At 45.2% G+C, this 12,622-nt stretch overlaps 1 protein-coding gene across 3 annotated transcripts in view; it reads left to right on the forward strand.

Annotated features, from left to right (window-relative positions):
• The window catches only part of r (carbamoyl-phosphate synthetase 2, aspartate transcarbamylase, and dihydroorotase rudimentary), a 187,027-nt gene that overhangs the window by 29,146 nt on the left and 145,259 nt on the right, over window positions 1–12,622 (forward strand). For all 3 annotated transcript variants that reach the window (XM_070541176.1, XM_070541178.1, XM_070541177.1), the window contains exons 7-9: window positions 1,612–1,792; window positions 7,116–7,301; window positions 11,162–11,263. In XM_070541176.1, coding sequence (XP_070397277.1) covers window positions 1,612–1,792; window positions 7,116–7,301; window positions 11,162–11,263 — 469 coding nt within the window. The remainder of the gene's footprint in view (window positions 1–1,611; window positions 1,793–7,115; window positions 7,302–11,161; window positions 11,264–12,622) is intronic.

The raw sequence follows: 12,622 nt of genomic DNA on the forward strand, positions 1-12,622 counted from the left end.
AAGATATTCTCGCTCTCGGCATGAACGCGCTTTCGCGGTTTTGGTTCCTCCGCATGATCCCAACGGAGGCGCGCGAAACGTGGTTTTTCTCTTTGTCGGCACGCTCTCGCAGGGGTGGCGGAAGTTGATTTCTATCTTGATTGGCACTGCTCTTAGCTTGTTTATCACCACCGCTCACGAGGTATTCTCGCTCTCCGCGGCAATGCACTTATGCGAGAGGGTGCCTCAGACCTCTGCCCAAGGCAGCCACACGCAGAGATGTCATCTGTCCGCCAACACAACTCCTCGCTCCAAGAGAACAGACACGCATTTTAGGTGCGCAGACTGCGATAAAACGCTGTGCGTAGACCCGTGTTTCAAGGAGTACCACGCTCGGAAATACTATTGAACATTTTGCAGTTCTGAGTGATGCCGAGACCAAAATACTGTTCTTAATTATTTTTTACTATTGATTCCCTACTTTATACATTTTGTACATTCAAGATCCGCAATAAAGTAATTTGACCACCTGGGAAACTTTTTTTCAAAATAATTCGACCCTCAAAGGATTAAACTAGTCTATGCGGTATCTTCCCGCCCAAGCCAGCAAGCAAGGGCAAGTGAGGCGGTCCGGTGCTTATCTGTGTCTCCCTGTCTGTGGAACAGAGTTGTGTGGTTGCGTATGTGTGGGGCCAGCTGTGCCTTTTTGTATTTACGTTTTTTTTTCTTTTTTTTTAATGTATGCTGGCACCATGCCAGGGCCAGCTGTTCCTTTTTGTATTTATGGTTTTTTTTTCTTTAATGTATGCTGGCACCATGCCAGTGCTCTTATCGTGGCGATCATGGATCTGGCAATCACAATAGACATGCTTGGTAGCTCAGTCACCACGATAAAAAAAAATAACTGAGCTGTGCAGTAAGCAAAGGCATGTGCCGCGAGATGGAGAGGCAAGGAGAGGAGGAGTGTCGTTACCTTTAGTTTATTCACAGGGCTTAAGCACGAAAGGCGCTAAGCACCGCCTCTAGTGCAAACGTGCCCTACGATAATTCGCTCTAAGTGGAGCAATTTATCAGTATGCTTTGAGTAATCCAGTTTAAAATGCCTGAATTTCGGTCGGGACTGGGAGAAATTTTTACTAAAGCAATAATTTGATAAAGCGGCTTCGTTATAACGAGGGTTTGCTGTACATTGAGTCTATAAGTATATCCAAATGATCGGCGTCTAAATTATCGGTCAGCGACTGCAGTCACCTATACAAGCATGCTCCTTTCTTTATTTTTATTTTGCTGATAGGTAGTACAAGCGGGCACATAAAAGAAGGGTTTCAAAATCGGAAATTTGCAGGAGGGCTCCCTGCTGCATAGAGAGGTTTTATTGTAATTATTAGTGACATTCTGCAAGCAGGTTGTTGCCTTGTTTGAAGAATACATGCTGGTGTTGCTGAGGCAGCAAATGAAGCAAATTAGTGTCACTTGTGCCTTTAAGGTTAAAATTTTGCTTACTATTGACACTCTAAGTACTACAAAGAATATTCTAGTGCCCAATTTTCCCAGTTTTATCTACTTTCTGACTTTGATCAGATTATCGTCTCAAGGCTGGCTGGTGGGCACTTCTCTTGTCCTCTTGCACAGATTGTGATGGTCTGTTCGTGAGCAACGGTCCGGGAGACCCGACACAGTGTGCTGCGACAGTCAAGATGCTGCAGACGTTCCTTGAATGCACCGACCCCGCCAAACTGAAGCCTGTCTTTGGCATCTGTCTGGGACACCAGCTGATGTGCCTCGCTATAGGTGCCACCACATACAAGATGAAGTATGTATGCAGCAGCTTGAACTGGCCCTCTGCTTTGAAACACAAACACCAAAGGCAGCTGTTCATTTGAAACGTGTTTTGGTGTTCGTTTGGCAAGGGTTTTATCTCTTATTTCAAAACCTTTGTTACTGTGACTTTGTGGCAAAACATTGTTTTTCGCGCACTTGTTACTGCTAACAGCAGTTGTGAGCTACTAGATTGGCCATTGCTGTTTGTCCATGTTCATTGATTGTGTGACAAAAAAAAATATGCTGAGTGCGTACACACATGATGAGAACCTCTAGGCTTGAATTGTCAAGCTGTGCATTTTATTTGTAGAATTCACTGAAGCCACATCAAACATAACAGCAAACAATCCAGTTTGCAGCCCTAAAGATACGGTAGAATGTTTTGCGCAGCTCTTTTGGTGGAGCAGAGTCACGTGGTAGAACTCGCAATTTTTGGACTATGTTACATATACAGTAGAACCCGACTATATCGAAACCGTTTACATTGAATTATTCTATACATCGAACAGTTTCTGGACACGGTATAGTTACAATGAGTATATAAAGCAAAAGTTATCCTTATATCAAACAAAAATAGCAGTGACTCCCGATATATGGAACGTCAAGCGGCGGTAAAGTGCCCCCAGCAGTTGGCTTTCCCTCGTGGCGGCGGGTAAACCCGTCGGCGTGGCTCCATCCAACCGCTCTCCCTATCGTGACTGCGCTGCCTCAGACGAGCCGTGGACACCCCCCCTGCAAAAAATGATCCTGGCCCACCAGCAGCGCTTGCTCAGACAGCCAATCGGAGGCTATTGTGCCTTCGTCGGGCAAGATGGCGGAAGTGCAAGTTGCCTCGCTGCTTTTCTGGTTCCTTGTGTTTGTGCCTTGTAGGCCTTCTCCCACAGTGTTGCTGTGATGAAGCAGCAGAATTCGCCTTTCGTCGTGAAGCTCGAAATCATAAATAGGGTTGAACGCGGTGAGAAGTCGGATGTCCCTGCAGCGTGCAAGATTCCGAGGAGCACTATCAGCGCGATCTTAAAGAATAAGTTGGAGATTAGGGTTAAAGTGGCCAAACTCGCGACCTGGTGCCTGTGGCGCCCGATGCGTACACGTGGCCGTGTACGAGTGGTTCATCTGAAATTGCTTCAGCTGTGCCGGCTTCCATGTGCTTGGTGATGACTGTTAATTTTGATGAATGCGACGAAGCCGTTGTCGAAGTTTGGAGTAAGCTGTCAGAATTTCCGGAAGCTGTTGACGAATTAACGGCGAACGAGTTTGTGAGTACAAATGATAGTGTCAAGACCACGGGAGAGCCCAAAGACGAAGACTACATTGCCGACAGCGTACCTAGCACAAGTGAAAGTTTGCACCATAAGGAAAGCAATGACGGTTCTTTGCCCACATCCTCCGAAGTGATTGGTGCGCCCACACTAGTCCAGTGCTTCTGCGCGAATGCGGAAGGTTGCAGCCTCAGTTGCTTCGACTCCTTAGACAATGTGGAGAGGTGTGTGCATCGCAGGCAGCGAAATTCTCTAGCAGAAGAAAGCGCAGGACTATTTCATGCGAAGCTAAGCTAGTTTCATCAATAAAGTGATTTTATAAATGGTATGTGCTTTTACGGTATCCACATATTTAGTAAGCTCATATCAAATTAGGCTCTATATTGAACTGATAGGCGTTTTTCTGCGAGTTCGATATAGCTGGGTTCAACTGTATAAATGGTAATACATTTACAGACAAGGTAAAACTCCACAGCAGTATTTGTGGCTTCTTTTTTATAGTCTTGTAATTAGATGGTGAACTGCTAGCTGGTCGGCAAGCAGAGCAGCGACTCTCACCAATTACAAAAGCAAACAAGCAAAAACCTCTGACAGCACAGCGTCTACAGTCAACGTCCAATTTTTTGGACTCCCTAGAGGTTGCAAAAACATTTGAGAAATCGGGCAGTCCGAAAAAAACGAATGCATGCCTCATACTGCCCCCAGCGGCTCAAATAGCCACAGGCACGTCCAAAATAGTTCTGAAGGCCTGTCAGTATACTTATTAGGTGTGTCGATGCTCGTACTGTGACAGGAGTGCTGGTGCACGCATGTATGATAAAGGAGTACCTACTGTGTCCTGGGACAATTGCCCCTTACCACTCTTGATATGCTTCACCGCAATACCTCGTGTATGTTTCAGTTTAACACTGCTGTATTGAGAGGAAGCTGACTTTCGGGAACCAGCATTATTCAACACGTGCTTTTCAAACTTCGAAGCCATTGGCAAGGATTATAAAGGCAGAGTCGGTATCCTAAATAGTATCCTAAGATACCAATGAAAGTATTGTATTGGGTACAATAATTGCAGTAGTGTCTTTTATAGGTATCTCAAATATTTGTTGCCGCAGTATCTTGTATCGTATCATGATACAATTGCTAAGTATCTTTGCCCAGCCTTGATCCATAGCAATGGCAAAACTCCTGGGGAAGGTTCAGCACATTCTCTAGTTCAAAGTGGCATATACACCAAGCAAAGGGTGATAGCAAGGTCTTTTGTTGACAGCACCAGCAAGGACTGGTGCTATGCAGCTGAAGACTAGTACATTCACTACATCGAAAGTCTACAAATCGGCTCTTTAGTTGCTTCCCCTAGAAATCAATCTTTGCTGCTGTGCGTGCATTATCTCAGTGATGTAGGTCTCGGGAGGCATCATCATGGTGGTGATAGCTACACTGTCGAAAAAGCAGGAAAATACGGCATGTGCACTGCAGATAAGCATCCACACTGTTTCAAGGGGACAGAGTTTCTTACAAAATTTACTAAAGGAAACCCTTGGGCTAATGTTTACAAGAGCTGCAAGTGTGAATGTGCAGCCAGCATGGCAGGGATGGTTAGTACATGGATTTGCTAAAACTTCAAACAGTTTCAAGCTGATCACTTTCAACAGAAATGCAAGAATTCACCGTGATTATGCATGCACATAGAAACAACCATATTTATTTGATTAAAAGGTGGTCGCGATTATAAGGCGAGAGTGCTGGTTAGAGGACCCCTCCTCCCCCCCCCCCCAAAAAAAACTTAAGTATGCACACTTATATAAGACGATATAAAGTAGCTGACTGATTATTCAGACTCTGCAGGGATTGCCTGAAATACACAGCCAAACAGCTGCCAAACAGCCAAAACAGCCAAACACAGCCAAAACACAAAATGGCAGCCGTGAAATGTGGGAAAAGGGAGCTCCAACACATGGGGTGTGGGTTATGTGTGAATTTTTGCCTTTAAGTGTTGCTTGAAGGCTGCATGAATTTTGCTGTATAGTGTGGCTATAGTGTATAGCGTGCGCTGCCATAAAGCCACACTATACGGCAAAATTCACGCTTCCCTGAGGCCACACCCAACGGCAAAATTTGCGTATATGGTGGTGGTGGTGGGGGGGGATGACATCGAGGCTAAAGATACCACAAAAAAGAAAGCCTTGAATAAATATTATAATTGTCTTAATGTCTTGCTCTGTTTAAAAAACTATGATTGCTTTGAAATTTACAGTGACAAAGCCTAATAAATAATGTCATAGGAACGTTTCAAACCACAAGCACAAAGTCTAGGCAAGTCCACGTGCTAGCCATCACTCTTATGGTAGCTGAGTAATCTAGTGGTAATTTGTAGCATAGCATGCTGATCGCATGTAAAGTGGTCTACAGCAGAACGAGACCTTTTTGTCCTTGCAGGAACCACAATGTTTTACTGCGACAGCAGTCAAGAGCTCAAAACAAGGTTTTCTGCCATGCTGCCATAATTGACGTCATCATTGTGTCGTTGTTGTGCGAGTGTTATCAAGTCACTGTCATGCCACAGCCATAGTTGCTGTCAAGTAAATATGGTAATCGCTTGGATGCGCTGCCATGGATGGTGCTACTTCTGGTAACATTGAGTATTTGAGAAATGCCATATTTATTTGATTATAAGACGAAGATGCAGTTGGGAGACCCAAGAAAAAGAGCTTAGGTATGTACATTAATATATAAGGCAATATAGAGTAGCTGACGGATTATTCAGACTCTGCGGGGATCACCCCCGAAATAATCAGTGCGAATTATATGCAAATTTGAGCCTGCAAAATTCATGCTGTCGTGAAGTCGCACCTCAAAGCTAATTTGGCATATAATCTGTACCCGGCCGTTGTCCAAATTTTGCAATTCTCGATGCCACTTAGACCGACAAAAATATGGTGCTGGCTCACCTGCCAGGGTTTATTAGTTGCTACAGTATGTGTGGCTGTCTAAAATCTGGATCACTGGAAATGTGGCACTGCTGCTGCCATATTGAAACAGTAACTGAATCGTGTGGGGTCTGATGGGGGATTCTCCTCTGTAGTCTTGGGACAAAGGAACGACAACACAGTAGTGCAAACAATCACAAGGGCATTTATTGCACCTTTCATAGATCAATGCCTGCTAGCCGAGTTGCTATCCACAAAACATGCCGATGGGCGCGCGACAAATCTAGAAGTCCGACTCACCGCGACCGGAAGCGAGCGAATATGTTCGCCCCATGCTGGATCCCAACGCCTGGTCGTTTGCGTGTATAGTCACGCGAATCGTGGCGCGTTTGAAGGCGGCCACGCGAGACGGTCTCGCCGAAGCATCGGTCGGCGCGCGGCACGGCACGTCCGTCCCGCTTGCTTCCCGAACCCCAAAGAGAGCAAGCGCCTTCCTCCCAGTGCCCAAGTAACCTCGCCTGTCGGCGGCGTTAGTAGCGCAACACTCGCGCCATCTCTTGGACTGCGCTTCAACCACATTGACCGCCGCGGACGTCACGCAGGCCACGCGGCGAAGCGGGATTACAGGAGACGCGCCATGCGGGAAAACATCGGGGGACGCGCGAAAGTCGCGCATCCCCACAATCGATCAGTATAGCATATAAGGTGTGGGGTGACATAGAGGTCAAGTATTCTTGGAAAAAGATCCCTCCTTATATTTATATAAATACGGTAATCTGTGATGGCACCATGGCTTGAAGTTAGTCAGTTCTTGCGCTGAAAGTTAGGTGTCCCGGAATCAGTCATGCTTTTTGATGCCAATAATAGGTTCTACAGCTATGTATATTACTGATCAGTCATTCATGTACCTTCAGTGGATAGAGCTGCAATGCTGATTTGCTCCTTAATGGCAGGCTTTAGAATGCAACTCAAGCAGCAGCTGCCCTTCCATTAAGGCTGTCATCACAGCTGGACTTTTTCATCTTACTCCTGTACCATCATTTGGCGTACTGCACTATTTTAATTCCACGTGAAGTGTATTTGTGGCCGATGCACTCTTGCCGTTTTGTGTAACCTTCTCAAACGTTTTCAGATACGGCAACCGTGGCCACAACCAGCCCTGCCTCTTCAGCGATTCTGGTCGCTGCTGCATAACCACACAGAATCATGGCTACGCCGTGGAAGCATCGACACTTCCCTCGGAGTGGTCGGCACTTTTCACCAATGCCAATGACCGCACTAATGAAGGCATTGTCCACAAGAAACTACCATTCTTCAGGTTGGTACTAGAAACTTTCTGCATGTTTCCATCTCTGGAACTGGTATTTTCTTCTCAGTTTGCTTTGCTGTGTTTGTATTCTTGTCTTCTTAAGGGCTGCATTTGTAACTTTGCTTTGGGCGCTCGCTAGTGTAGTGTCGAGGCATATCAATGGGGAAACTTCAGTTCACATAAACATGAATCAGTGTGAAATAAGTTGAGAAAAATTTCGAACAAGCATGAAAAGTTAAATGTTCAGTGAACTTGGATGTTACTTTCAAAAGTATATGCTTATCTTCTAACTTCGCCCTGAGACATGAAGACATGATTAATGCCTTGTAGCGCCCACTCGCACCATTACGCACAAATGGTAAAGGTTGGCACTGCAAAAGATAAAGTTAGGCGGCGTGTGCAGACAGCGCTAGCACATTGCACGCTAGCGTTCATTCTAGAAGCCTACAACACTGGCCTCTGCAGCCACTGCTCTGCTCGCTGCCATCACCCTTCTGTCGAAATAAACGTAAGAATGATGGCACAGCTCATGTGCCGCCGTCATGCAAGATAAAGACATCTTAAGGAGGGCTTGAGTGATTGTAATTTTTCCAAGTCTGCATAAGACGTTTATGCATCAAATTCAGTGCTTAAATAGTACGCGAAGTTTAATGCGTCGCACAAGCTTTCGTTGTCTTCGTCAAAGTCGTTCCTCCGTGCACACTGTGCCTCTCCTTCGTGATGCAGAGTGCAGTTGGCATCTGACATGTCATTGCAACTGTCGTTCAGATCGTTTGAGGAACTATCTTCCTGTTTGAAAAACCCAGCTTGCTTGCAGTAACACCTGATCATATTCTCCTGCACCTGCTTCCAGGCATACACAATTAAACAAATGACACCCAGAAGGTCTGTAGAATAGTTTTCACAGTTGTCGTAGCACTGGAATATTCGTTTTAGCAAATGGTAGCAATAAATCTTCCTTACTTGCAGAATTACTTCTAGATTCATAGGCTGCAACACTGCTGTAACATTCAGCAGTAGGAAGACAAGCCTAACTGCTTTCAAGTTCTGGATGTCAGCATAGGCTGGGCAGTTGTCCACGACAAAAACAGCTTTCCACCCTGCAGCAGCAAACTTGCGGTCAGGATGCCACACATACTTCTCAAATAGCGCAGCTGTCATCCAGGCCTTTTTTGACATTATTGTAGAGCACGTTGTCCTTAAGAGGGAGTCGCGCATTCTTAAAGCACCAAGGAATCTCCACTTTACCAGCGATCAGCAGTGGAAGCTTGTGACTGTCAGACATATTTACACCAAACAGGACAGTTATCCTGTCCTTGGATTGTTTTCTTTTTCCGCTACAACTGCATCCTTTCGGGCAAAGGTCATCATTGGTAGCATTTTGTAAAATAGTGCAGCCTCGTCCAAGTCATAAACATTGTCCTCGGTGTTCTGATCAAGCAGTTAAGCCAGTGTATGCATCTTCCAATGCTTGACAACATTGGTGTCGACACTCCCGCTTTTGCCGAGCACTGCCAAGAATGTGAGGTTGTGGCAGTATATAGGTTGGGATAGCCAGCCATTTAAATTCCTCGTGGCCCAGCCACCGTGCAAGTTCATTGACCTTCTCGCACAGCAGCATGCTATTAACAGGCAGATGTGCTGCGTTTGCATGTGTAGCCAATTTATCTAGGTGTCTTCAATGTAGGAAAACAAATCCTTCTCTGCTTCGTGGAATGGGTTTTTCCGTAGGCTTCAAGGATCTTTGCCTTCATTCTCAGTATTGTCTAAAGGTTTGGCAAAGGCACCTTGTGCTTTTCAGTCAGCTGTGTTTTGGCACTTTTCAGCCTCATTTAGGCCTACCTTCTGGCACAGAGTCAGTTTCATACTTGGGCATCATCTTAACACCGACACTGTGCACATAGTCAGTAATGAAGTCACCTGCACAGTATGAACACGTCCAATCGCAGCACAGAACAGGTAGAAAATGTCAACAAATGATTTGATGGATATCACTGGTGCAGCGATTCTACGACAGAAATGCTGGACAAATAAGCAATGGAAATGGAACCAGAAAGTTGCAAAAACCAGATAGAGAAAATGGTGACCTAGTGGCGCCTGGTTGTTGCTCTGTCAACTAACGCCAGCCTCCTAGACCAGCATTGTGTAAAACGGGGATTGTTGAGGTGCAATGAAGCACCAAGAACAAAAATTCAGAGCCATTCCACTCTGTGAAGGTGGATGACCAGCGGAGCTGTATATAACTATAATGAAAATTAAATAAAACAATATAACACAAGTATGCGCATTGTTATATTTATCTATATTTACGTTTATCTTGTGACCACAGTAATTACGGCTTTCTGGTCGCCATGATAGACGGCCATGGGCTTTGTGACGACACTGGAGATGTTCTTAGTGAATGTTAGATGTATGCACGACCGATGGCGCATTGTGGGGACATTGGTCTCGTTGTAACATTGAAGGCCAAACCTTCCCAAGAAAAACGCCAAGAACCACTTCCGTCGGGACAAGACACATGGACATTAAAGTCACCCACAATGACGATAAGATTGGGGTCCACTGGGAGGATCCACCCAGATGTGTCGATCATAAAATCTTCAAGGTCTCTCTTTGACATTCCTGGAGGAATGTATACAGGATACGGGGGGTGACAACGATTCCGTCCCCAGTCTATACGGGGAATGTGTTGGCACATTCCCCGGCAAGGCTCTCACCCGTTGTCGGTAATGCATAGGGCACAACAGCCGCGCTGTCGTTCTTTGCGTAGATGGCAAGGATTCTAGATCGCACATGACAAGGCTAGTTCAAGGGTGTGTTACAGGTCCCCGAGCCCCCAAGGGTATGTGCCATTGAGCTGGGATCCTTTCTGCACTACCACAAGGATCGTTCCACATGATGATAGTTTTTGCCTACGCACATCATGAAATGCTGGAAACTAGTCTAGGACAGCTCCGCTGTAAAAGTTATGAACTAGTGACACCTGGTTGCCATTCTGCCAGTGAAACCTAGCTTTCATGGCTATCAAACAGCGCCGCGCGTCCTGTAGAGTCCCAAATTTCAGAAGCTACTGTTAAAAACCAGTGAATGGCAGAGGTGTGCCAGCTGTTCAAATTATGCAGTAAAAGTTGCGTGATAAATGTCGGGACCGCTGAAAACCTTCGAATTATGCGGGATTTTGAATAAACTGGAGTTCAAATTTACAAGGTTTTATTGTAAATGTAGCTCTGCACTTGGTGGATTTGGCCCAGTGTGGGTGATTCCCAGTACGTTTTAATCGCTGGACTCTTTTTTTCGGGTGCGTTGTCAAATGCTCTGTGCAAGTTTTCTCCCGATATGCTTGTGCAGCGCCTTGCTTGTTCAGCTTCAATCGCTTAATGTGAACTTTGGTAACTTGCTGCAGTGTGGCAGTTACTTGTTGCATTGTGCCTGACATTTGTTACACTGTACCGGTCGCTTGTTGCAACATCCTGGCTGGCTGTACTGCTAAATTTACGTGGCCACTGCATTCAAACGAGATGTGGGAATATTACAGAATGGTGACATGTCAAAGGGGAACATAACACATTGGTGTCAACGGGATTTAGACCAGGAGCGCAAAACGCAACATAGCAGCCAGGATAATGCAACAGCAAGGAACACATTGACGAGATCCCACTGTACCTGCCACCACACAACAAACGCCACACCCGGAGTCCGTCACTAAAACATGCCGCATAACCAGATTGTGGTTTTGGCACATAAAATGAGAAAATTTATTTTTTATTTATTTATCTTTTTGGTGAGATTTTCTGATTTCTACTGATCTTACAAATAAAATTTTATCTAACTATTGCATTGATCACACATTGCCTACGGGAAACCTACAGTGTGCAGTTTCATCCGGAGCACATGGCTGGTCCGGCTGACCTGGAGTTTCTGTTCGACGTCTTCCTTGACTCCGTGAACGACTCCTTTGCTAGCAAAACTTGGTAAGTACAGCTTGTGCCCTTTGCTGTGAGCCAGAAGAATCTGCCTCTTTCATGAGACCTTGTTGCACACCTACCACATTAGTTGAAAACTGTGGTGTGGGAATCGATGTGGATGGTGCTGAGCAGACATCTTTCTTACTCACAGTATCCGGAAGGTGTAATCAACTAAGCCAAGTTAGAGGGTAAAGGGGCGTGCAGGCAAACACCAGAAATTAATTTCAGAGCGCGTCAAGCCTATTCACTCATGACCATTTTGTTTCCTACCAGTTCAAGCTTGTGAACTACATTTTGCCGAGTGGGTTCTCCGCAGGAGACCAGCATGCATCTTGTGCACCCGCCGGACCGTGTAAGGGTAACCAGGCTGAATAATCGGGTTTCATTATCACGTTGGGGCTATTTAGTCTCGTAATAGAGCTCAGGTTTTGCCTTGCATAGCTTTTGGAACATTGCCCAAGTACTCTGAATAGAATAGTTGAACATGCCATTAAGTTCACATCCAATGTGTAGTGCTGATCACATTGGCCTGAATTCATGGATTTCATTGTACTTTAGCTTACCATATTTACCTGAATTTAGCGCGCACATATTTGTCAAGGAAATGGGTCTAGAAATTGACTGCATGTTACGATAAGGTACGAAACCAAAGCTGCGTTTGCGGCAATGGCAACAGCCTACCGCAAAAGCCATCAGACGCAGCGTCATTGCTATCACAAAATGGTGACAGAGCATGTTTTTGTGCAGGTTGCTGTTGGTTCATTTCGTGCTCGAATACGATCTTGAGCTGTATTTCCAACCAATAACACTTAGCGATACTATCACTCTCGTGAGATTTTGTGAGTCTCAGCAACAAATACGTCAGAGTAATCGGCCCCAGCGTTTCTGGCGCTTTGCCAAACTCACTGTCTGCACACAGGGCCAGGAAAGCTGCTGGACACATTCATCGACAAGTCCCACTGAGTCTTGAGAGAGGGATAGCATTATCTTCTAAAAGTGATCGCTTGAGAATACCCCCCCTGCGTGCTTGCTATCTGTGGCCAATGAAGTATAAATGGCAACGATGGTGCAGTGCTCTCATTATCAAAGCTCATTAAAAAAATTTCCCTCTGTGAATGTAAATTCTGAGAGTCTTATCTTTTTCTGATCATGAATGTGGGAGGGCATGCTATACTTTATTTTAATGAATAAGCAGCGTGTTTTATTCAGGTGCACTTTCATTTTCTTACTTTAAGCTTGTGAAAATTGGGTGCCTGTTAAAATTGGGTAAATACAGTATTTGCACTTTCTTTTCCTTTTTTGTATGCAGCAAAAGTTTCTGAAAAAGTGCCAGGTTTAATTTGTTATGTCAAACATTATTAATCT

Source organism: Dermacentor albipictus, chromosome 6, assembly GCF_038994185.2.
Source record: "Dermacentor albipictus isolate Rhodes 1998 colony chromosome 6, USDA_Dalb.pri_finalv2, whole genome shotgun sequence".
Taxonomy (NCBI): Eukaryota; Metazoa; Arthropoda; class Arachnida; order Ixodida; family Ixodidae; genus Dermacentor; species Dermacentor albipictus.